The 26,409-nt window shown below is 40.2% G+C and overlaps 1 protein-coding gene across 6 annotated transcripts in view; it reads left to right on the forward strand.

Annotated features, from left to right (window-relative positions):
- DAAM2 (dishevelled associated activator of morphogenesis 2) overlaps positions 1 to 26,409 on the forward strand; it is a 203,586-nt gene that overhangs the window by 34,216 nt on the left and 142,961 nt on the right. For 2 of the 6 annotated variants that reach the window (XM_071739378.1, XM_071739379.1), the window contains exon 1: positions 7,257 to 7,336. The exons of the other annotated variants lie outside the window; for them this stretch is intronic. In XM_071739378.1, coding sequence (XP_071595479.1) covers positions 7,309 to 7,336 — 28 coding nt within the window. In that variant the 5' untranslated portion in view covers positions 7,257 to 7,308. Of the gene's footprint in view, positions 1 to 7,256; positions 7,337 to 26,409 lie in introns of those variants that run through there. 6 annotated transcript variants of the gene reach the window in all.

Below are 26,409 nucleotides of genomic sequence, written 5' to 3' on the forward strand. Positions count from 1 at the left end.
GTTAGATTTGGGATCATTTCTTCTGTAATCTGTTGAGGTTATGCCAACATAAATCCTTGTGATCTTTTTGTTTCAAATGGCAAATAAATAATACTGTGACAAACTCGCTCACCGGAAGAGCCATGCTCAATTCACTTGACATGAGCAGCCATTAAATGGGAATGGGTTTTGTTCATTATCCTGAATGGATTCAGCCTAGTGACCTGGTGGAAGGACATACAGTATTCCATTACCAGCTCTCTGAATCAATCAGCTGCCCAATGGCTTTTTTTTCAGTGCTCCACTCGTTTTACACAAGCCCTGTGTTTTTAGGCTCTGCATTCTTTGCCTGCTTCAGAGGCCCTTTGGAAATTTTCATGTGAGCTTTTGCATTATGCTCATCTGAAAGTCAAAGTCTGTGGACTGCAGACACCTCTTTTCAGACTGAATCGAGGGGCAAATGGACTATATATGACACTGTCCAAGAAGTTGTGGTAGTACCTACAAGGATGTGTAATGCCTTTAGCACAGACTAAACTTTTGGCAGGATGTTGTATTTTAGAAAAGAGATAGTGTTTTTATAGATTATGCAAACTTTATTTTCATGTTCATGTTTATGTATATGTCCTCTAGTTCCTGAGATTTAAACAATAACTGTCTTTTAACCATATTCTGTAGGAAAAAAAATCTTTTATTTCCATGTACAGAGCACTTGATCGTAAAAGTATATATATGTACTGGAAGCAGTTTTTCACTCTGTTCTGGTTACTTTTTAATTACACATTACTCAGGTTATAGAGTGAAACTTGGCCAGGTAGTTCCAACTTCCTGTTTCTTGCTCACTTTGCTAACAGTTCTTTCATCGTCTAATACTGTACAGCATTTGGGTTGGAAGCCCTTCAGGGATTTATTTATATTGAGCAACTTTTTTTTTCTACTTAAAATAACTGAGAACAAATAATGAGTTCTAGTGAAGCTAGGTTTTAGTCAATAATGTTGTGCTTTTGACAACCATCCAGTGTCATGCTTAAGGTGGCTGACTTGTAGGTGAAATTAAAATGGAAAAATGAAAACTCCAGCCAAGTTCTTTTATCCTGTTTCATTTATCTTTTAAAGATACCCTAATTATCTGGAAAGAGGACAACTACTGCAAAGTTTTCACTTTGTGCACAATAGGGAGAGAACTTCAGATTGGATATAAGGAAAACTTTCTTTACCATAAGAATGGTGAAGCATTGGAACAAGTTGCTCAGGGAGGTGGTGGAGTTATTGTCCCTGAGGGTATTAACAAAATGGGTGGATGTGGTGCTTGGGATGTGGTACTTTAGTGATTGTGGTGGGGTAGGATTGATGATTTGACTTGATCTTGAAGGTCCTTTCCAACCATGATGATTCTATGAACAAGAAAGTGACTGCCAAGGCATGGAGACTTATGCTGCTCATACTTACTACTTTGATTTCCTTCATGTTCCAAGGCCCAGACAGCCCAAATAGCTCAGAGTTACATTTTCAGTTTCTCAGCCTGAGAACCAAATGACATTAATAGTCAGGCATCTAATGTGTAAAATCCTTTAAGAAAATATAGCATCTTGTACTTCAGCAATATTTAAACCCTCTTGAATGTCATCTCTCATCTTCACTGTGTAGTTAACAGGACCCTTTCTGTATGTCAGGAAGAATTGCTAACTGGCACAGAAGACTGTAAGATGCTTTATTAAAAGAAACATCGTGATTTTTAATGCCCTTGCATGTTTTAGCATTATTTTTTGGGAACCAGAGCAACAACCAGCAGGGCTTGAATTCAAGTACAGAGTACTTGCAATAGGGCTGTTTTTCCAATCCAACATTTTAAATTGTGGGGTTTTTTCTTCTAAAATTCACCTAATTTGCAAACCACTTTGACTCTAAAAATGGTAGATCAACGAGTGACCAGTGCATCATTCTCAGGACTCAGTATTTGTTACAGGACAGCAATCACAGGGAAATAAGTTACCAAATAGCTCTACTGACCGTGCTTCTGAGGAGCACTTTGTGTGAAGCACAGTTGAAAAACCACCAGAGCAAACCAGAAGTACCAAAAGAGCTTTCTATGTTAAAAACCTATGTTTTTTCTGTTTCCTTAAATGTGAGAGAGCAGATCTGATAAGCAGTCTTGGTGTGTGTGAACAGGGTTGAGATAACTACTGCTAGACACCAGTATGTAGTAAGTGATGTGTATTTAAGAATATATATTTAGATGAATAATGGTATATGGATACATGTAGGTATGAGAGTGATCATTACTTTGGAGTTGTACACTTTGAAAGGCCTTATGTGGATTTGATTCTACACATGGCTGCATGTGTGGAAGGGATAAACATGAAGTTACCGTGCTACTTGGTTTATTGAGCCCCTTATCCCAGTGTCTGAAACTGTGATTTGTTATGGTGTGATATGATCCAAAATAGAACCACAACTCACTGTAGCGGGTTCTTCCAATCCCCTGGGAATGTTTGTCTGGCTTAAATGTATGAAACTGAAATGTGTAATACAGAGCTGCAGCTTATAGATCAACGCTGACTCCATTTGTGGGAATGAATGAATGCCTCGTGTTTGATGTGCTACGGGAGAGTTCACAGATGACTTATTATGTTACAGTACTATATTTTTCATGCTTTTTCAGCTTCATGTGTTTTCCTTTTTCATCTGTGTGTAGAATAGGGTGGTATTACCCTGGGTTTTTCAATATAGAAATAGAATGTGAAAAGATTTTTCCCTGTTGACTCTTTAATGGTTTCAGAGACTTCTTTTCAGTCAAATTTCAGTCAAGTCTGAAAAAGACAGGTGATTGTTTCTTTTACCCATCCACACATTTCACAGCTATGAAACTTCTTTGTTTAACTTGGATTCTTCTGCAATGATTTGCTGTTTCAATTGTCTTGCATATCTGCCCCTTTTTACAGTTCCTTTGACAGCTTTGCCCTCTGGTTGAAAGTCTGTGAAGATAACTTCTGGCAATCTGAAATGATTGCATTATAGATAGGAGGGTTCACCTCCATACTGTTATTTGCAGGTGGTCATTGATATATAGAACTTCAGTGATTCAGTGTTCCCAAATTTTTACCTGAAAAACCACCATAAATTTCATAAATTCAAACCACCATAAATTTCCTTCATAAAAAAAGCAGACTCACACTTATGCTACCTGCCCTGCCAGTTTTCTGGTTCTATTGCACCTTGTCCCTGGATTTTATTTATTTATTTATCCTGTCTTGGCTTGGCAGAGGATGAGGTGTGCAAGACTGCAAGAGGCCTTCTAAGTCACAGAATACAGCATTTCTGTAATTGCAGGAAATTTTGTTGCAGGACTCCTTTTGCACATTTATCAATCTCTGTCTCAAAATAAAACGTTTTTTGCTCCTGTTGTTTCCTACTGGGAAGTCATTCAAGAATCTCACTCCTCTGTTGTTTAGAAATCTGCTTCTGATTTCCAAACTAAATTTGTTCTTAGATAGTCCATGCCCACTTAGTTTTGTGCCAACACTTCTTGATCTTTAACAATTATTCCCCTTTCTTAAGTCCCTCTGTGATCTGAGATAATTCCTTACTTTCTCTCCTTCAGTTTTTCCCTTGGAAGGGATAATTAAAATTGTGCCTCTCTTTGCAGTGTTCTTCATTATCAGAGTCATCATGCCTTGGTTTAATAAATGCTTTACTGTTGAGAGCTTTTCAGTGTTTCCCCTCAGTTCTCAGGCAGACAGACACAGGAAAAAGTGGCTGTTTGCCTTTTGCTAGATAGGCAGAGAATATGTGTAACTTTCTGGTAACTCTGGGGCCAGGAAGGTGAGATGGAGAGAAAGAGAAAGTAGCCTTTGTATTTTGGCATCTGTAAAAAAATTTCACTGGAACTTTGTGTAGAGAGAAAGAGAAAGTAGCCTGTGTATTTTTGCATCTGTAAAAAAAATTTCACTGGAGACTTTGTGTGAAACTTTGGGTCTGAGGCTCTAGTACCTGGGATAGGCAAAGGTGTTGATCCAGTTCTCTCATCCTGTCCATCTTCCCCATCCTCTGTACCAACCTGCTTGAAATCAGACAGCTGATAAAGCTTTTGAGGGAATGCAGTTCTCAAATGAGCTTTTGAGGGCAGCTTTCCAGCTGTTTTCTTGAAGGAATGAGGCAAAGAGCTCCCAGAGCCCCAGATGAATGCCTGGGATCTTTCTTCTTTGGAGCATGTGGAGAGTCCCTGAGAAGAGCTGAGAGTCCAGGGGCTGATGGAGAGATGAAGCCAAAGGCTGTAGTGGGAACCTCCTGCTGTCAGGATCCCACGCTAAGCTGCAGTTGAGGGCAGGCATGGAAGGGAGAGAGAGCTGAGTAAGGTTTGCTGTGACCTCACTATGTTCCCATGCAGCTCCCCTTGCTGGGCAGTGCTCAGTGGCATCATTTACAAGATTCCTTAAATGCCCTTAAACTCAGTATAAATGTACAGTCTGTTCAGCATGCTACTGTACTTTTCTTATCAGCATGCTGTGGATCTTAAAGTGGCATGATTAAGGTTGGATGGTTCTTATAAAACAGCTTTTTATTTAACACGGTGCATAGACTTTTTGTAGGGAAGTACCAGATTCAGTTAAACTGCCTGAGGTTTAGAGTGGAGTTTTGGAGCAGGAGGACAAAGGGTGGAGAGGAGGGACAGCTAAAACAGAAGATCTGGCTCTCTGGATTAGGGTAGGCAATAGGTAGGTAGAGAAGATGGTGTGAGAATAGTGGGACTCCTGTTTGTATCCATCAGCTCAAGGTGAGTGTGGTGGTTCTGAGCTCTTCTGAAGTTATCCTCTTTTTCTGTGTATGTTGGTGCATTTTTAATTAAAAAATAAATCAAAACATATTTGTTTTTTTAGTGTTTTTTTTTTCTCCCTCATGATGCAAAGGCAGGGGAAAAAATTCTCACACAGTTCTAAATAGAGCAGCTGCATTCCAAAGGTATTGCAATGTATTTTAAAAAATCAGCAGTACTGCACCTCAGGTAGCTCTACCCAAGCATTTTTTCCTCTATACCCTGTTTCATTGTCTCCACTGCTTCTGCACTCAAGATATGCACACACAGATGTGGCAACTTGCTGCATCATGCACTGCTTTTATTCCTTTTCTGCCAGAACTTTACGAAGTAAGATAGCTCTGGAGTCCTTCTGGAATGAAAGTGCCCAGGAGTGGCTCAGAAGGATATTTGGGAATTGTTTCCTGACCAGTAATTCACACAAATTTTTCTGCACCAACACATCTATTTAAATGGTTTTAATCATTCATTGCATGAGACGCTGATGCTTTGATGACCACAAGTAAATACATTTTGTCTTTGATTGTATGCAAAGAAGCAGAACCAGTTTCTTTCTTTTCTTTTCCATCCTAATGATCTCCAGCAGGAAGAAGTTAAACTTACAGGTGAAATATGTCTCTAGTTAATGCCAGCATAGTGCTAAGTCAAGGTGTCCTGTGCTAGTAGATTTTTCAGAGCTCAGCATACTTTTCCTTTTTATGACAGCCCTTGTAGTCACTCACTGGTTCATTGTTCATTTGTAAAGTATGAATGCCATTGATGGCTTGGTTGGAAATTTTATATTTTTGGAATCAAAGTATATCCTTATGCTCCAATTCGTTTTTCTGTGATCTCCCAAGAACAAGGAGAAGTGACATTAATTGTACTACAGCCATACTTCTGTCATTGGAAATGTGTGATGGAATAAAGAGAAGATGACTCCCTGTGTTACCCAGGCACTTCTCCCATGGAGGTAATGAAGTTTCATGAAGCTCCCATGGTTCAGTCCAGATGATGGAATGAACCCTCTGAGCCCTGTCTGCAGGAAGTAGGTGCTGAGGGAGTTCTCAGGACACACAAAAAAATGAGGGTCCCTGTGATCTTTATTCTTGGTCAGTACTCACAAGCACTGAAGAGGCTGAAGTTCAGCCGCCCACCCAAATGTGGCTTCCTGGGGACTCGAATCAAACATCAATAAATAATCCCTCACTGTTCTCTCTCTTTGGATTCTCACTTCTGGCACAGAAACCGAAGAAGAGGGTCATGACAAGCAGAGGTTGCTCTCTGCATCCTGCTAGTAATTCTTGTTAGAGTTCCTCAGTCAGGATTAGTTGTACTTTCTCCCTCCAGAATCCAGGGAAGAGGGTTTATACAGGCCAGGCAAAGTCAGAAATAAATGTGCTTTTAAAATGCAATATACTGTTCATAGAAGGAAACAAATAACTGGATTCAGCTTGCAGGAATGACAAAATTCTTTTCTATTACTTTCTATTGCAGGACATTCCCTTTCCTCCCTCCATCTCTTAGCAAATGTGATATTGAATACTTTTGCCAGGTTCAGACTTTGAGGACCTGATGCTGAACATTCCTCCTGTGTTTTCTTTAATTTCTTAGTTAATATAATCAGTTGTGATACACTGAGCATACTGTGCATGGTACTGAATCCTTGCTTGCAAATGCAGCTCAGTTGTTTGTATGCAGCTTGATTGCCATTCATTCAAAAGGTCAAGGCAAATGACCAAAATTATCCTGTTCCAATGGGACAACACTTCCAGGAAGAAAAGTTGTACTGAAAGCTCCTGGGTATATGGCAGCATGAATGCTGGGGAACGTCTCTTTTGGAGGCCTCTTTTCAGAAAAATGCAATAGGTGTTGTAAGAAATGATATGACAAGTGTAGCCTAATTTGACTAGAAAACAAATTTTAACTGAAGATGTCCCCATGTAATAAAGGTTTTTCTGTGTTGTGGTTTTTGTTATTGGTTTTTAAGTTTTTGGTTTTTTTTAATGTTTCCCATCTAGCTTTTGATACAGAGCTTTGATGTAGCCTGAACAAGAACCTGATGATTTATTTTAAAAGAGCAGCAGCTCCATTCACCAAATGAATATGTAGTGCTTTAAATTGAAAGGCTGGTTAAATAGGCAAAAGAGAGTATTATGAAAGTTTCATTGTTGAAGAGGCTTTCAGTTGCAGTAATGTTTTTAGACTACATTGTTTTGGGGTTTTGGTTTTTTGGGGAGGCTCTTTGATATTAGCAGCCTGAGTTTCCAGGTGGTTTTTGTCCTTCTGTTCAATGCAAGGCCTTTCCATTTGGAATAAGGACCTTTTGCAAAAATATTTTGGTCTATGCCCTTCTTGTTATCTTTCCCCATTGTGTGTTTAAGATATATTCACAGGAGCTTTGTGCACAGCTGACTGCTTGGTCACTTCTGACGTGCTTCCTGGTAACAGCACCAAAGGCATTTAATATTTGTCATTTAAAAGGCAGGGTTGCCCTTGACTTCCTGACAGCAGCCAGTGCCAACTCTGGAGTCAGAATGGCCACAGCTCTTATCAGGTGTAGAGGTAGGAAAAACCTCAAGGTGAATCTTATGCAGGCCTTTATTTACTGTGTGCTATTTAAAGATTATTCCTCCGAAACACAACCGAATTTCACAGTTAGATAGGAAGTAGACTGGATCTATTCATAGTTGATAAGGAAAGAGTTGGCAGTCAAACAAAGCTGGCTAAAATCTGGTTCTACTGATATGCTTTAGAGCTTTGCCACTGACTTTGTTCTATTTGTTATGCAAGATTGAAATTTAGCTGTTTCAAGATGATTATCTTCTTGATCAATTATGTGAGTCTGACATTCAGACCTTGCTTTTTCTTGAAAATGTTTCTACAAGGAACTTTGAGCTTGCTGCATGTGTTTAATACATGAGACAAAGATCTGGAATGTACATAGACAGCACTCTTTGATTACGAAACTGGCTTTAGCCAGGGCACTTTTCTGATTTTTCTTGTTCAGTAGGAATATTAATAATTCTGGAAATGAATGTGTTGCTATTTCAGCATTGTGCAGATGGGTACAATTTCCTTAATTAAGTTCTCTCATAATCAGCATGTAATTCTGCCTCTGATCTTTTTTTTTTTTTACTCATTACTGAGTCTTAATTTGTAGAGGGTTTCCTTTTTAAGTGGTTTTAAATGGAGTTCAGCTTTCCTGAGGCAGGCTGCAGTACCACTTTCTGGGAAATGTTTACTGGGTCTTTTCTTTATCAACGTGAACTATACCTTGCCCAACCTGTCTGAACATAGTCCGGTTTTGGGTGTGTTCTGTAACCAGAGACATGAAAATTGATGGTACTTTACCCTTTCTTTACAAATGAGTAAATATCTCTTAGTGGCATCTCTGGGCCCAACTTGGAAAAAAAAAAAAAAAAGAGATCTATTTTATCCCAGCTCTTTTAACAGCCCCAAAGCATCTCTTTTTCCTTCCTTCTTGTTTGAACTTCAAACATAATTATAATTTAATTATGAACATGTCCTCTTATACAGACAGACATCATGATGAGTAGCAGATGGTACTCCAGTCTTACCTTTCTAATGCAACTTGCAGAAAAAGCTATGCATTGCTGTACTCTCTAGTCATTCTTCAAGAGAATAACAAAGGGACTTGGGAATCCTGACTTGCTGACTGCATTCTTGGCTTTAAGATAAAGTAGGAGAGAATGTAGTTTACCAGTTGGAGCAGAGGATGGGTGACTGGGATTTCTGGTTCATTAAGAATATCCTCTGTGTTTGTCTGTGTGGTATGGAAGAGCAGTGTGTGATTCTGAAAGCTGACTTGCTGCCCAGCTTTGGTGAATCACCTAGATATCCTGGGTGGGATCCAGACCTCATTAGAATTGGTGCCAGCACTCTTATTTTGGCTTCTCTGAAACTCTATTCTTCCTCAGTCAGTGAGATTGATTCCTATGTAATCATCTTTCTGTGGGCTAGATTTTTATCAGTCATCTTGGCCCTCTGTGTCACAGCCACATGTGGTATTTTCCAAAATTTGACAGTCTAATAACATTTGTTTCTCTGTCTCTTCTTTCTCTCCTTGTAAGAGTGGGTGTAGGCTTAAACTGGCAGACTCAATCCATTCATCCCTACAATGAAAGAAATATAATACAGCAATAGAAATGGTGAAGTAGTTTGAAAGCTTTGTCTATAATTAAAAGGGATGCAATACATCTCTCACATTCTTTTATGTGATGGTAAGATCGTGTGTTTGCATAAGGAGATTTAGATTATTCCATAGAAAACTTTCATTCAGCCCCATTTTCATCTTGGGGGATACACACGCTCACACGTATACACGCAGAGAGACACACAAGCTCTCCCTCCTTACAGTTCAATTACCTACCTCTTCAAAACACCTCGTACAGGAATATGTTTCTCCTACTTTTCCCTTCTAATCCAATCTTGAGCAGCTGAGTTATTAAAAATAAAACTTTTAGGGTACTTAAAATATCCTTGGGTTTTGATAAATTCATTAAAAAACCCCAAAACAACAGAAGCACCAAAAACCAAAATAACACCAAAGCACCAAAAAAGCTCTCAAAAGCAGAAAAGCTTCCCTAAATTCCCGCATCTCAACATTACCTTTTTTCTTCTTCACTTCTTTATTTTTCATCTGTCAGGCTGATGGAATTAGTGAAGAGTATGTAGAGGTGACCTGGGAAGACCTTTCACTTCATAGAATGGCTTGGGTTGGAAGGGACCTTAAAGATCATCTGTTCCTGCCCCCCTGCCATGGACAGGGATCTCTCCCACTAGACCAGGTTGCTCCAAGCCCCATCCAAAGTTTCTAGGGATGAGGCATCCACAACCTCCCTGAGCAGCCTGTTCCAGTCTCTTGCCACCCTCATAGTGAAGACTTTCTTCCTAATGTCTAACATAAATCTTCCAGTTTAAATTCATTACCCCTAAATTCATTACCCTTACTATGTGCCCTTATAAAAAGTCCCTCCCCAGTGTTCCTATAGGCCCTATTCAGGTACTCCAGTCATCTTTGTGGCCCCACTCTGGACTCACTCCAAGAGCTTCATGTCTTTCTTGAGCTTGGGGCTCCAGAACTGGACACAATACTCCAGGTAGGGTCTCACAAGAGCAGGAGGGCTGAATCACCTTCCTTGACCTGCTGGCCATTCTTTTGCTGCAGCCTAGGCCATGGTTGGTTTTCTGGGCTGCAAATGCACATTGACAGCTTGTGTTGCTCACCTTCTCTTGCTTCCAGAAATCTTGAACTAGATATTTCCTGTCATGTCATGGACATCACCTTGCCATCATCTTGTGGTATTTTTGTCTTGGGCTACCCTCTGTTGAAGTTTCACATGTTTCTGATCCCTGCCAAGTAGTGGAAGAAGGATCTTTGGGAGCTCTACCTCTGAGCGTTATCACAGACTTCTCAAAAAAAGCTGTTTGTGTGAATTTTATGACCTTAAAATGCATATTCATCTTGTGCATTTTTTCACTGGACATTATCTCTTGAGTTCCATGTTTATCTGGTCCTGACTGATACTGTCTGACATTATCTTATGGTTTGTCCTCTGTCTCATTCTCTGCTTTCAGCTGTCTGTTCTTTTCCAGGAGTTGTCTTTCATCTTTATTTGAAAAGCTACGGATTTTTTCTTTTCCACGTTTAACCTTCCTATTGAACCCTATTGAAGTATTTTTTCTCTGAGAATTTTTGGCTTTAGTCTTCCACTATCACCTTTCTTCCTTTTCTTCCCCATTTGACATTTTTTACCAGCTTACATTTATCTGTTTGTGCATTCGGGCCTTCCCATCCCAGTCTTCCATGTAGAGGTACAGCAGAGATTTTACAGAAGTTCATTCTTCCATAGGACCATTCTTCACATGTCACTTTTTGAGACAGTCTTCCCTTAATGTGAGCTCTTAATTTTAAAGCAGTTCTTCATACAATAGCTGAGAAATACCACTGCTTTGATGAACCACCAAGAATGAGTTTGAATAACAGAGAGTTTTGAGAGCATCATTTAGGTAGATGAATTTACAAAGCTTGATTTAAACAGATACTTGCTCTAGTGAACATTGCTATAGCATAAAGAGTAATCTTACTCTGCTATTAACTTTCAGATGAAAACTATTTTACAAGCAACCAATTAATTTGGTAACACTGCACTTGTCTGTGAAATGATATTACTGCCACTGGACAGAGGCAACACAAGTTGATTCTGTGCCATGATGGGTACAACACAGAATACTTTAAGTCTCCTTTTCTTCCATCTCTAATCATTAGCATGCATGTTAGCTGATGGTGAAATGAAGTTATAGAAAGAAACAGGACCTTACCAATGCAGTATTTTTACACCACTGTTTAGGACAGGAAATGCGTGACCTAGGTAGCTATAGTTGGAGGAGCTTAGAAATCAGTGGCAGTAAAGCTGCAGTGTTTTGAACTTCCGAACGTGCTAACCACTTGTGTAAGTAACCTGTCTGCTAAGCAGGCTTAGATTCTGCAGAAGGCTCTGCTGTGTTCCTTCAGTGCTGTTTTACCCAAGAAACTTAAGTTAGAAGGCCATGGCTTCATGTGCCATTATCAGACCTTTCATTAAAGCTAGAAATAACCATAATTTGTCATATAGCAAGTGCGTTTAAAAATATCTCCATGTCCTTTTAGGGGGACATAGTTCATATATCTGTCTTCATGTTTCCTTGCACTTACTCTGCATGAAGAAGCTTTTGTACATCCTGCACCTCAGTTCCTCTCTGTCCCTCTTTATACCTTGAAGCTTCAGAGACACAAAGGGCTATGGTTAACTGTGGCACAGCTTTGCAGTAGCCTGGTTAGCATTCACCAACACTGCCTCCTTCATCAAATTACTCCAGCTGTCTCAGTTTCTCTGTTGACATAGCAGGAAGTGTATGGAGGAGAGTTAGAAGTCACTAGAGGTCAGTAGAAAAAAAGGGGTGTTCATAAATTTTAGTGGTCTAGACTTAGACTGGCAATTGGAAAGCGAAAGATGAAATAACCAGTCTGCTTGTTTGGCTCCAGCTGTACAATTAAAAGTCATAGTAATACAGATACTATTGTCCTACAAGTAGAGAACACAGAACTGATAGTGATAAAGTTGAAAGAATATGGACATGAGCACAGATGTAAATGCCCAACCAGTTGGCCACTGTGAAGTAAGTTTGGTGTTACTACTGGACAAATATCCCTCTGAAATCCTAACAATGGTAAAAAATCAACAATATTTATTTTGCAGTCTTGGTCCATATAGGTGGTCCTTCAGAAAGCAGAATCTAACAATGCATTCTTCTGGATATTGAACCTCAATTGGTTTAACCAAATCTTCAGTTGAATGGTGAGACTTAGGGTCAGCCCAAGTTGGAAGGGACCTTGAAAAATCATCTGATCCAAGGTTTAGTGGAAAAAGGAGCCTAGATGACATTATTTAGCACTCTGTCAATTGCATCTTGAAAATGTCCAGTGATATGGGGACTCTACCACACCCCTGGAAAAGTTGTTGCAATGATTGATTGTTCTCATTGTAAGAAATATCAGGATGAACAGGTATTTCTTTATTTTTTAATTTGATGCCTGATTCTGGTAAACGTGAAGGATCACAAATGGATCTCTAGACATGTTCTTTTCTTCTTCTGCATATTTTTTTTTTTTTCCCCCATCTCCCAGTGCTAAAAAAAATCCTTAAAAAAAACAAAAAAGACAAAAAGCTTCCTTAAACCTTTACCAAACTCCTAGCTGGTCAGAGGCTGCAATTTTTTGTTTCCTTCTTTGTATTCCTCTTCCTTTCTTTTCTTCCCTGTCATAGCAAAGATTATGAACATCACATAACTATACTGAGTGAAAATGGAACAGGTTCAGCAGTGCACATCCCTCTTCCCTAAACAGTGAAGCACACTTTTGGAACTGACTTGTCTGCAAACATTCCCTTGATCCTTAAACGTGGTCTCCTTATACAGGACTTTAAGTTCTTGAATGTTTTGTTATGTTGCTTTTCTGTTATTCCTGCACTACTCACCAGCAACAGTGAAAATTTGGACCATCACCTTTATGTGGTGCCTCTAAATGCAAAAGTCTTAAGAAGAGGCCATAATTTCACATTTTTCACAGTGAGAACACACTAATTAAACTTTTTTTATTTTTAATGTTTCTTTCATACCTTTTGTCCCAAAGCTGCCATCCTCTGTAGAAGTAGCATGGAAGTGATGACACAGCAGGGAAACAGGCATTAAAAATAGCATGACCCAGGGATCATTCCCCTTCTCCCATGGCATCTGAGCTTGAAAAATTGTCTGGATTCCTTGCAGTCCACAAGCTTCAGAATAAAAGGGAGTTGTGCTCTTTAACTGAGCTTTCTTAGAGAACAAATGAAAGTGCCACTTGTGTGAGTGAATCCAATGCATCAAGTTTGAGAATCTGATGAAACTGTTCATATTAATTGGTGCTGCTCTCAATCCCTTGATAATGTGTCCTTTTCCTCTCTGTACATGTGGCTAAATGTATTAGGAAATAGTATCTGTCATCAGTTTGCACTTTCATCTGAACATTTTAGTAGCATTTTAACCCTGATAATGAAGCAGGAGTTTCCAGTAGCAGACCTGCAAGTTTGGCATAGACATTATTTGGTGAATTTGGTTTCTCAGTGTTTGAAGCAACGCATAGTGTTTCTTTTTGCTTTCAGACTAAGCCCCAATAAAACACAACCCATTCTGTGTGGTTAGAAACAGTGTTGATTGATGAATAACCAACATCCTCTGGCTGGTTTGACAATGTGGAGTCATAGCTTCAGAGAACCCTTTCTCCCCAGCTTCCTCAGGGCATGCCAATCTAACATTAGGGTTGCCAGCCCAGGGTTTAAGACATGTCAAGATTTGTCAGGTTCCATAATGTTTGATTTCTGCTGGGAGTTTCTTGCTTGTTCAGAGCTGATAGAGATGACAAAGGCATTGTCACCTCCTGCTGCAGTCCATTTGTTTGCTGGAATAATTCCTTGCCAGTACAGAACAAAACCAGCTTTTAATTCTCAGCCTGGAATTCTGATATTGCCTGCTGAATGCTGTTTTAATGCCTGAGGCTCCTGTTGTCCTATCAGTGAGTTACAAGTTGGAGGGGCAGGACATGGATCCTCTGGCACAGCTTTAGGAAACTGGTTCTGTAATTTTGGGGTCATTGAAAATCTTAGATTGTGAGCAGCACTGAGCAGGTAGAGTAGCTGCTCACATTTCCAATCCTTTGTTTCATTAGATGGTTTAGAATGCTCTAGAAAATAATGTCTGTGAAGGAATACACATCACAGAAAACCACTGTTTGGGTTCCAGTTGAAGCAGCCAGTGACTTAAAAGCATAGAGAAGCCATCCAAGACCCACAGCATTGCTTCAAAAGCCTCACTCAATGCTGTTGTATACACTGAAATGTACATAATTTTCCCATGTTTTTATCAGAAATGACTGGATTTCTTTATGAATGTCAGAAGTCCCAGGTTATTAATACAGTGCAGGCAAGCTGGATAAGAGCCTGTGGAAGCCTCTGTCTTCTTCCACAGTCATCAGATGACCTCACTGTGGTTTTGACTCTGCTGGTGTTCACAGGAACAGAGATTCCCAAGATTTCTCTTGGAGGGTTGCTGTCCCGCAATTAAATAATCTACATATCTTCCAGGGTCTCAGTCTCCCTGATTTAAGCCAATTTTGGTAAACTTGCCACTTTTTCTTTTTTAAAACAAAACAAAACAAAAGCTAGAGTTCTTCCTGGAATATACTATGACTTCACGTTGGCATGAGGTGCCAGCATGCCTATGGGATGGAAGAGAGGCAAGAAAAATGGCTTTTGCAGCTTGGGTGGTATTTTCTACATAAGAAACATCCCTCCTCTCTGGCTGCCAAGTTATTGCACTCAGGCTCTAAATCTGTGTTTTGTATGCAGGGAAGAGGTAAGGATTGCATGTGTGTGAACTTGTGTTTCTGCCTTCATCCAACCCAACCAGCATGTGTATTCCCAAGGATGGGAACAGACATGCAATCGCATGCTTTTGTCCTCCTTACATGAACACATCCTCACGCTCTTCATCACAGCTCCCTAAGCTTCCTAGCATGATGCTGTGCATGCACGTCACTGTACAAACCCACAACCACATCCAGCTCTCTCTTCTTCTAAACAGTGGGAACAGGCACTTTTTATTTTGAGCAGAAATCATGTAACTGGGACCTTAAATACACTTTGATGTTTTTGCTGTTTTAAAAAGTCCTTACTCAGCTGCTGGGTTGTGAAATGTGGCTGTGTGAGAATCTCCTGACTGTGAAATATGAGGATTTTTTATTTTTTTGTGCTGGTCAGCAGTGGGATTTTGTGACCTCCAGTTGATATCTGTACAGTACATCTTGTATGTGTGCATTAGTGAGACAGCACAGTGCCTCCAGGAAATGCATTCTTTTGCAGTGGGCCATATGGGTAGCTTTGCATTTTTATGATGAAGATGGGAAGATAAGGTTTGTTGCTTGCTCTTTTTCCTTTCTTAAAACTCTTTTATTGCATTTTGTCCTTGCACGTAGTTGAGGCATCCTATAAGCATGCCTGAGATAAAGCAGAGCTTAGCCCCTTAACCAGCATTTACAACAGACTGCTAGGCTCTTTTTTTTTTGAGGTGTCTCCCCAGTTTAGAAAGCCTAGTTTTTCAGTCCTGGCTATTGGTAAAAAAAATAATAGCAAACATACCAGCCTAACCTCAACAGGTAGGGAGTCAGAGAATGAAGTAGTTTTCAACCGTATCAAGACGAGGCTAAAGCAAATATAGAAAAAACCCAATGAGTTTTCTATCCAAGTGCATGCAGGTACTCGCTCTGTTTCTGGCATGCAGATCTTAGGATATCAACATGAAAATTATAGGCTTCTGTTACTTTAGATAAAGGAGTAACTTGGCTTGTTGCTTCTTCCTCCTTGTACAAAGCCAGGCGCTGGAGGAAGAGATGTGTTCTCATGCAAAGCCATTAAGTTTCAATAGGAAATAGGGAACTTATGGGGCAACTTGAACAATTCTCCTCAAACTCAGGGGAAGTAATAGTAGTGTAATAGTTAAGAGGGCTGTTTCTGGACTGTATCATACAGATATTATCAGCTGTTGCTTTTAAACAGGCAAAAGAACTACTCCATAGCAGATGATATAGAGAGGATTGTGCTATACCAACTATGAGAGGGAAAAAAATCTCAGATCTTTACTGCTGTCTTCTTGCCTGACAGCCAGCTGCCCACTCTGAGCATACATCCAGGTAATTTGAGGACCATTTTGTTCTTTGATCATTATTTCCACCCCACGTCATCCTCCTTTCTACAAATACATTCTCTGTAGAAGAACTGCTGCCCCCAAAGTAACAGTCTGGCTCTCAGTCTCCCACTTAAACCTGATGGTGAGTAACAGCTACATAAACCCCTTCTTTGTATCCTTTTTCTCCATTCATGTCCCAAATGGCATCTTACTGATTTTTTCCCTACAGAAGCAATGCTTAAATCTATCTCTAGCTACCTGGAAAAACAAGCTTTCTGTGACTACTTCTTCTTTTCAGTTTTATAAAGGGAAGCTTTCCAAATCATGCATGAAGTGAACACATGAACACAGAAAACCAGAACTCATAGTTCTCTAGGACATCCCTGTTTTTCTCATTGAGAGATTTTTTTATTACAGTTGATAATCCAGGATATTTCTCAAGACATATTCACAAGTTAGTTGTACAGCCAAATACAACGTTCTTCTCTGTGTTTTCTTTAACCCCTCCCTGGTTTCATTGAATCTTCTTTTCCTTCTGACTGTGGTGGGTTCTGGTATTTTGAAAGGACCTTGCATTGGCAGCTACTGCAAGAGAAATCAGTGTTAAATTGATACAGACACAGCAAGGTTAGAAAGTCCTGTTACAGTAGCAAAATGTAACAGTTTAAGAACTCTTGTGCCAAGAGCGACCAAATAATCATTTCATCTGGAATCTTGTCTCTAGTGGAAGCCAATGAATACTTCCCTGCATTCTTTGAATAAGTAACTTGCCAGTTACAAGGGTAACTGTCCCTGCCCTCAGCTTCTGATCAACTTACATCTTGAAGAATAATGACTTTATCAAGGAAAACAGAAAAGCATTATCAGAGGAAACGATGAGCTAAACTTCAGTGTTACATCCTCTTCATCCTATAGAAATCAGTTTCAGATTCACATATTTCATACTTATTGGCAGTGATAGTGTTTCTTGTCCTGTGTCCTGAAACCACTCAACATACTTCCAAGTCTAAGAAAAACATCTCCCTTTTTTTCCTTTTTTTTTTTTCCTTTTTTTTTTTTTTTTTTCCTTAAGTTAAGAAATGTGGTGGAGAGCACCTATTCTTACCAGCTCCTGCCAGAGCTTAGCTTACATCCTGAAGATTACAAATGCAGTTTTTCATAGGCTCTTATGCTAGTTACAGTGTCTATCTCACATCTGTAGATGCTCTTCCACTGTAGGGCCTACAGGATTTCTTTGCTTCTGGAAATACTTGTCTGTGGTGATCACAAACAGTTTGTAGCAGACACAGTGGAGGAGCCTACTTGCTGATTCTGAGAGAAGAAACTGCATCATTACTAAGTGAAATTTAATGGGATTCAGAAGACTAGCACTGGAGTACTTAAAAATTTTATTTTTATTTTCAAAAACAAAGTAGAAGAACAGACTGTGCCTTAGTCAGAACGTTGAATAAAGATTGTTATGGTCAGCCTGGGAAATGAGAATTGCCTGAACAGGTCAAAAGGAAAGCCACTGGCTTCAAGGGGTGTTGATGGGAGCAAAATAATGGTATCATAAAAATGAGTGGGATTTGTATCTGGTAGTTGGGTCTTAATGACTTCAGGTAATTTTAATTTCTTGGCTTCTCTATGTCTTGCATTGGAGACTCAGGACACTTTTGAAATACTAAGAAAATCCTGCTGAAGTCGGGAATATTTGTTCTTCTATGGCTGCAAAGAATTTGGCCAGAGGCATCAATTTTGTAGCTATCTCTTAGCTTTGTGTTGTGTAGATGTTCTCTGGTTGCCTCAATCACAAATATTTACTAAACTGGGAGGAAAATTGTATTTGAGCCGGATTCTTAATTTTTCCCTGCAACATTTGAGGGTCACAGGTATTTAGGCCTGAAGAACTGCAGTTCTGTAATCTACTGGCGAGCTGCATCTACCAGTGGATGTTTGCTAGGCTGTAAAAGAAGTCTTGTGGTCAAGCCTCATCAGGTTCCAGGTTGTCTTACATTTACACAAAGGCAGGAGAGATTTTAGAAGCAAAGAAGGAAATTTTTTATGATCTGATATGGTTTTTTTTTGTTTGATTGGTGGGGTCTGGTTCGGTTTTCCCCCTATTTTCTCCTACCACACCATTTTACATATTACTGGTTGAACTTCTATAACTTGTTTCAGTGATGGACAAAGTCTGGGTTTTGAGGAAGGACATGAGAAGGTACGTGGAGAAGCAAGCTTTTATTGTTGCTATTTGGTATATTGGAGGTCACAGGATGTGAGTATATTGTCTCTTCTGGACTCCCTTTGAAAAACAATTTAAAAATAATAAAATGTAAAAAGACAAATTTTCTGAGGTACCTGGTTAGCATAAAAGAAGCTGCTGTTCAAAAAATAGAGTTGCTCTTGAAAATAGGAGAACTAGATTCTGTTTGTAGCTCTACAAATCCTGCTCTTTATAGTTGTATTCTGACACTATATGTGTTCTCTGGTCCCTAATTCTGTTTCTGTGAAAGAGGGGAAGAGAACTCCTTTAAGCCATGACCTGATGCTGACATTCATTGATGCTAGCAAAGCATTTACTGATCCTTGAGTATAGAGGGCCAAATGGAAAGTTTGGTCCAGAATTTAAGTGGTAATCAAACATGATTTGATGAAGTGCCTTTGGCTGCTGAGAGACATCTCCCAGTCTTTTGTAGATGGGAGTCAGAAAAAAAAAAAATTATACCATACAGTGACAGCTCTGTTTCTACCTCTATGGGAGGTAGTGGATGAGAAGTTACTGGGTAAGAATTCTGCAGTTTGTGCTCAGCAAGGTTTGAAAATCTTAATGGTCTGTTCTAACCCTAATTTTACAGGAACAGCTTTCTATCATGTGCTGGGGAATCTGACCTGTGCATTTATCCATAAAGCATGAAGCTTAGAGCCAACTTAGTATATGAAACAAATAATCTCCTGAATACTAATCAGAATAACATTTGCAAGTGCCTTTAGACTAGACTTGAGGGAGAATGGGCTTTTGCAAGAGGGTCCAATCCAGAATGAGGGAATACAACCATTTTCCTATGCTTGGACTTCTCCTCTGCCATCTGTATTACAGTATTTATATTCTTGGAATGGAGAACCTAGTGGCATAAATTATTGTGTGTGGAGATATTGTAAACAATAAGTAGCAGTGTTAGTGTAGTTTGGTGAAGTCAGTGCCTAGTATTCCATATAACTCAACGTTTTTCACTTGCTCACTGTGATAACATTTGGAGTGGCCCAGTATCAGCAGTGTTCTGGGAAGGTGGTGTTATCACTAGGTGAGAATAATCAAAGGGTTCAAAGGAAAACTTGTCCCTCTGAGGTGAATGGTGGCTGTAACTGAGAACACAAATGAAGCATAGAAGAATGTAATTCGGGTCAGAGGATTTCTGACACGTTCTCTGAACTTGGTGCCTGGCCATAGAAGATGTTGCCAATGCAGATTTGACTATTATTCTTTGTAGCTAAGCTCCAAGGAGGAGCAAGAAGAGAAGCTGCCACTGCTCCAAGGAAATTTCAGTATAAGCAGGAGGAGAATTTGATACAGGAGATTTTGTGGGAATAGTACTAATTTAAGAGGCAAAAGCAGAACTGGGATTGTCTTTTATGCAAAAAATGTTAACAGCATTTTACTGCTTGGAAGGAGAAAGGACTAGGGTTTCATGAACCTTGTCCAAGTGGGATTTCAGGCTGGACAAGGCATTATTTTGAGTGCCTCAAACACTTTCTAAGACTGTCCTGGTGCCTAACTGTTCCAACACCCTGCTTTGGTGGAACAGAGGGTTTAACTCCAAGGTAAATGCCTGCTGGCTTCCTGTTTCCCAGAGAAAGTGTTATTCATTCAACACTGAATTGCAATTTATTCCTAAATTCAATAGGAAGGTGGAAGTGAATATTGTGCCAGTTTCATTTCCTGGGGCTGAAGGCATGCATGGCACAAATTAATTCCTATCCTGTCTCCTCAGAAATACAGCCCTCTGACTGTAGAAGCTGGGGACAAATGAAACCTGAGCAGTCTTGCTCTGGAATATGCAATGGGGCAATGCCATGCAAACATAAGCATATCTTCATCCTGGGATAGACTCAAGATAAAATGTTCTCATATTATGGTCTCTCATGCTCTTTTGAAAGACTGATATCCTCTCATTAGGCAAAGATGATGGTCGGGGATCACAGGACATAGGTAAGTCATGGGGCTTTCTGACTGTCTTTGAAGCTGTTCCTGTTCTGATGGTGGCATTAGGTACTCTGTGCTTGCCTGGTAGTTTTAGGGTGTCTGCAGCAAAGAGCTTTTGGGCTGTCTCAGTACCTCTCAGCAATGGTCAATTCAGAATGTTAGTGGTTAGCACGAAAGCACATGGTACCAAAAGGCTATGAACTGCTGCAATATTTTGTTCTGCACTCCTGTAGAGGAATCCTCCAAAGGAGTGTGTATGAGGAGCCTTGTGTAGGGTGCCTAGGAAGGGCTTAAATAAGGAATATTTCAATTTGAAAACTTAAAGAAATACAAATAAGGGAGATCGGTGTTTTGTTTTTCTGTTAACACTGAATAACAGTGAATTCATCTGCTCTTGCATTTTAGAAATGAAAGGGTCCTGGGCTACTATAGTTGTTCCAGTATATATAATCTAATTCAGAGTAAAAAGTGGTCAGGTTTACTCATTTGCTGCATAGCCCTCCTATGCACCTGTTTTTACCTGTGTCTCTACTCACGTGCCATCGTATAGTGCTGGGTTTGGACAGCTTATTCTGTTTGCTTTTCCCCTCTGCAAAATCTCAGTTCATAAAACAAGCTGAAGAATGTTAACAAGGGATGCTTCTCTGACAGCTGTGTGACATGCTGCTATCTTGCATGTGAGGAATATGCATGGAGTCCTTCAGGTCCTCATGCATAGACACAAGCCATGTGCCTTGTGAAGACACAAGGGAATTACAAGCCTTACTTTCCGGGAAAAGTAGGATCTAAGTCTGAGCCTAACTGCTGGCTTTATGTTCCTCTTGAGGCTTTCATCCACTAAGTAAAGAACATCTTAACTGGAAGTTTTGGTCTGGCATTATCAAGCAGTTCTGGGGTAGAGCTTAAGGAGCTCTAGACTGATAGGGAGAAAAATGGTATCCAGCAAATATGGCAAAACATGTGTTGGTTATAAAACAATGTACTTCTTTTTTATATTTGGACTAGAGTACCAATAGAAGTGTTCTTGGATGTTCTCTGTTCAGACTCGGAGAAGCATGGTGCTAATCAGAAAACACTGATAGGTGTTCTATGAGCTATCTAGCAAATGCTTTCAAGTCATTCTTGTATTTACTTTGCTTGAATCTGGTAGCTGCAAAATCTTTCCCTACTTTCTTACAGAAAGTTGGGTTTGGGTAATCCAGGATTAGTTGTTCAGGGAGCTGGGGAGAAGGACACGTGGCTTTGGCACATGCATGTAAGATGTATCTTACTGGCCATAGGGGAATTTCTGTGGGTAAATAAGATTTCTGTCTCAAGGGCTGTCCATATGGCCCCTTTCACCGGCACTAATTCCACTTCGATTAACTGCACAGCAGGAATGTGGGTCAAAGCCTGGATTGTTGGGAGACTGAGTTCCTGCTTGTGCGGAAGTACTTGTTGGCAGCTGAGATCATAGTGCTCACACTGCTCACAATAACCCACTTTGAAATGTATTTAAAGGGGGGTCTTGGCAGTCTACATGCTGCTTTTTCATCCCAAGTGCAGGCCCTGGTTTGTAATCCCACATCAGGGCATTTGCTGCTGGGCCATCATCTTCTCAGGCTTTATGTAGCACAAGGCACAAGCATCTGTGCTTTGACCAGCAACACCAGCCACTTTGGGTAGCATTTTTCCTCTCGCTCTTTAGCAAGAAGAGAGGAGTTACTTTTTGGAGTACTGCATTACTTACTATAGAAAAACCTTCTGGGTTGTTTCTGTGAATGCTGTGCCCTGACTGCAAGTGGTGAAAGGAGAGAGCCAAAGGGGAAGAAGGGAAGGAACAGATCTCATGGTGTCTCTGTCTCTCATGTGTCCATGGTTCCAGTGAAGGTTGTTTCTTGCTTTTCTTTCTTCTTTGCCTGCTCTACTGGTGGCAAAGGCTCTACTTTGCAATCAGTCATTCCTAAATCTGTGGTTAGCTTGGTTGTCTCATATTTAGTCAGGATTCCTTATGGAGGAAATATAAAACTTAGCCATAAATGGCCTGCTTCATAAAGTGGATCAAAGCTACCAGGTGAAAAAACATTTTTGAGGTTTTTTTTTCTTGTTTGTTTATTTTTTGTTTGAGTCTGAAGTGATCTTCAGAGCCTGGTTTCCTCTGATACATTCCTAAGTTTTCCCCAGTTCCCTCATACTATTCACAAAGAGAAATGCCTTTGACCCAGACCTGGAGGTGCTTTATGCCCAAACTACCCAATGCAGTTAAGTATAGATTAGAGTGTAGAACCTGCCCGGCTGGCAGTGAGTACAGAGGTAGAGATTGTTTCAGTGCCAGGAGACATCCCATGTTTGCTGTAAGTTTCTTTTTTTCCCCCTCTGGATAGATTAATTTTTGATAATTGACTAGAAACTCAGTGTAAGTTATCACAACACAGAAAACTTACGTTTCTTTAGAAGCTGACAGTGGGCTACAAGAACACTGTAACATAGGCATAGTTTTGATGTGAAGACACTTGTGGTTTCGTTAGCATAAGAGGTCCATATGCCTGTTTCTGGGGCTAATGCTGCAGCACAAAAACAGGAGAGACAGTTGAAAAATTCTCTGTAGCAAAGGGCCTCGGGGACAAAGAACAGAAGCCTCCTCTCATCCTCTGCCCCTGTATGTTCAGTGACACAAGGCAGGTTTTTCACTATGGAAGTTCACATCCTACCTTCTAAGCAGTGCAGATACAGAAGTCAACCTATGTGAGGAACTTGTGTTTTTTATTTAAGTACACGCAGAAATGAAGGTAGCTGCTTGTGCTGCACGCAGGCACACTTGCTAAAGGATTCCTGACAGTCAGGGGAATGGGGCATAGAGAGTTGTTCTAAAAATGTGAATGGTCTGTATGGCCTAGAAGATGAACAGTCATATAAAGTACTGTATTTTCTGGGCATAGTTTGTAAAACATTTTGGGATCATTAAAGGACAAATATTTTGGGTATAGTTTTGTTTTGCTTTCTATATTAGAATGCGCTTCTTTTTTTGAAACTTTCTGCTGCTGTTTTGAGACCACCGCGCTAAGAACCTTCTTCAGTATTTTCCCATCTTTCTTCTTATGAATGCAGGAAGCAGAAAATATTCTTCTGGCATTTGAGCTGCAGTTATTTTGAGTGGCTCCAAACAGAGGGAAATGTGTTTCTGTGGTAGTTGCTGCAGAGAAAGAATTTTGCTGAAATGTCTCTTCCCCCACCGCCCTTTGGTGGCTGCAGAAAAGAAGCCAGTGTTTGAGGCCCCAGCTCTGTGCATCTGCTGGATCAGTTTAGGCCAATTTCCCCCCTCCCCTTCCCCTCTTTCCATTAGCAAACTAGATATAAAACAGAAGCCATTGGATAAATAGGAAAAATGTGTAGCAGAGGAAGCCCTTGTGATTAGGGAGCTGTTAACCAGTTATTTCATGTCCGGCTTTCAGTGTATTTATAAAAATGATGCTATTCAGTGACACGTCGAATTACCATAAATGGCATTGGCTCAGTTACCTTCTCATGGAAGCCAACTTGCACTTTATTTTTAACTTGGGCCCACTGATTATTTTTAAAGTTAGTGTACTATTGGTTAAAGTGGCGGGCAAAGCGTGGGCAATAGACATCAAATTTGCTCACACCCTATCTTGCCAGTCCGCCCCAGAGTCCTGTGGAAGCACATGGGGAGAGTGCAGCATAGCCAGCATCTGTCCATTTGCTGGCTGTTCAGGGGAGATGGCTGATTGATGTGATTAGTGGAAGCTGCAGTATTTGGTTTTGTGATGTGGAAGCCTGTCCATTAGGAGCTGATCCAAGGCCCAGTAAACTCCTCCTCCCCCTTTTTTTTTCCACTGACCGCCAGCAGCCGTCACATCATTACATGCATTTATAATGTCCTGGTTGGGACTTCACTGTGTGCACATGGTTTAAATCAACGGCTTCCCAAATAGAGGGAGCAAAAGCACTATAACTCTCTACCTGGCTCTAACAATGTGCTTGTAAACTTCAGGGACAGAGAAAGAAAAATAGAGCTCATGGAAAAGCACCAGGGGATTCTGAGTCTACAGTTCACAGTATGGTTTGGACAAAGAGTTGAGTCTTGCATCATGGTCAAAACGTGGTGAGGCTCAAGCTTCCATACATTTCTTCTGAAACAAATTTCACTGAACAGAAAATGTTTTGTGTGGCACTGTTGCACCTGAGACAGGTTCTCAAAGCTGTCCTTGTCATACCAAGGCATCTGGCAGGTCTTGTGCACTTGATGAAGGGTGGGTAGTGACTGACACCTAGAAGTGGGGAAGGAGACCATTGTAAGCCTGGGGCACGGGACTTATCTCCCTTGCTCTACTTAGGGGATAGATGGCAAAATTCATTGCACTTGCTGGAGTTACCAGATGGTCATTGTGGCTATCACTCTTAGTAAATGAGATACCTGTGGGGTTGAAGTATTGTACAAAACTGTTTTAAAAACCAGCTCTAGCCTAGGTTGCAACTTAGAGATGAAAATCTTCCACAAGTGGTAGAGAGCCATTTTCATGCCAATTCATTTCCAAACAACAGGCATTCTTTTCTATGTCACAGTTTTCTGGTTTCCAGTTATATTCTTTCAAGGATCGATATCTGTACAGTAGCTGTGCTGTGCATAAAATGACAACCCTTGAAGTCTAGATTGAACTGACCACTCTACAAAATTGTCCAGCACAATGATTTTCCACAGCAGTGGATCAAGTAGACTACACAAGCTTGGTATATCTGTTCTTTCTTTGTGTTCTGACTCTGAGAGGTACAGTGCATCACAGTGAATGTTGTTTTCTGAGCATTCAGCCTGTCCTGGGTAGCCATCCAGTCTGTGTGCCTGGAGAGATCCTTCTTCATATTCTTTACAATTAATATTTGCACTGGAATGGAGAAGACGGCATTTGTTCAGATATTGCTGGGCTGAGAAAGAGTTTCTAATCATGCCACAGGACAGGCTATTTACTAACAGGCTGTTTTCTAGTCTGGAAACTTTATGACCTACTTAAATAAAAATAAGTCTCTTTTGGCTGAGATTTAATAGAAGATGCATTTGTGGTGTCTACTCTGATTATTCAAGTTTTGCTGTTTAAGTAGGTGAAATAGCAAATGAATAATAACAAATGAATGAAATTAATTAATTTTAACCTATCTTGCTTACTGTATTGCTGCTATAGCTGACAGCAGAATTTAGTCCTTACAACTGTCTAATCAGGAAATGTCTTTGCCCTGTTCATGTCTCAATTTCTTCATCTGCCAAATGGAGGAATGATTGTATTGCTTTAAATTCTGTTTACTACAGAAATAAAATCTTTTTTTTTTTTTTTTTTTTTTTTTTTTTTTTGTGATTCGGCAGCCTTTCCTTACTTGTGCTTTTTTGCTTCCCTGCAACTTTTGATTTAGTAATTTTGTGATTACGAAGACCTTTACAATGTGTTCATTGCTTGCATGGACTGATTCATGACTAAAGCTTTTTGCTGCTATTTTGGTTGGGTAATGGAAGTATAAGGAAGAGGAAAGAAGAGAAAATAAAAAGTCAGACCTTACTTGGTTCAGCATCCTGCTTTCAACCCAGCATGGTTGCCCTGGAATCCTGCTGATGGAATGTCCTGACATTATGGTGTTTATTTCCACCACAGTCCTGAAATGTAAACAGGACATCTTTGGATGCTAATCCAAGGGACAGGAAATGACTGAGAATTTGGACTATTGGTAGGACACAAGGAAGTGAATTTTACAGGAGGATTGGTGTATGGTACTGACAGGGCACTGGGCCACTTGTAATAGGGGGTGTTTCCAGGAAGGGTATCTGATGTATGCTTATGGGGAGGACCAAAATATAACACCTATGTCAAAAGAAGTGCTTCAATATATGCAGCAACTTGCAGGACATTTGGCCTGTTAGGATGCTCTGAACATCCCATCCTAAAGGAATGTATAATACAAAGAGATTTTACCTTGAGCTTTAAATGGATACAGAACAAATGGCAGCCTATCACTGTGGTGTTTATTTTCCCCCATGCTGCCTTTTAACACAAGAGTGAATTCAGCTGAGGAGCATGGAAGTAGCACAGAGGAGACCATGCACCATCTCTTGCTTTAGCCCTAAAGCCCAGAGGGCGGTGATGGGAGGCAGCACATTCAGGGAAGTGTTGGTTTGATGCCCTAGAAAGCCAGC

This window comes from Heliangelus exortis, chromosome 3 (assembly GCF_036169615.1).
Source record: "Heliangelus exortis chromosome 3, bHelExo1.hap1, whole genome shotgun sequence".
Classification (NCBI taxonomy): domain Eukaryota; kingdom Metazoa; phylum Chordata; class Aves; order Apodiformes; family Trochilidae; genus Heliangelus; species Heliangelus exortis.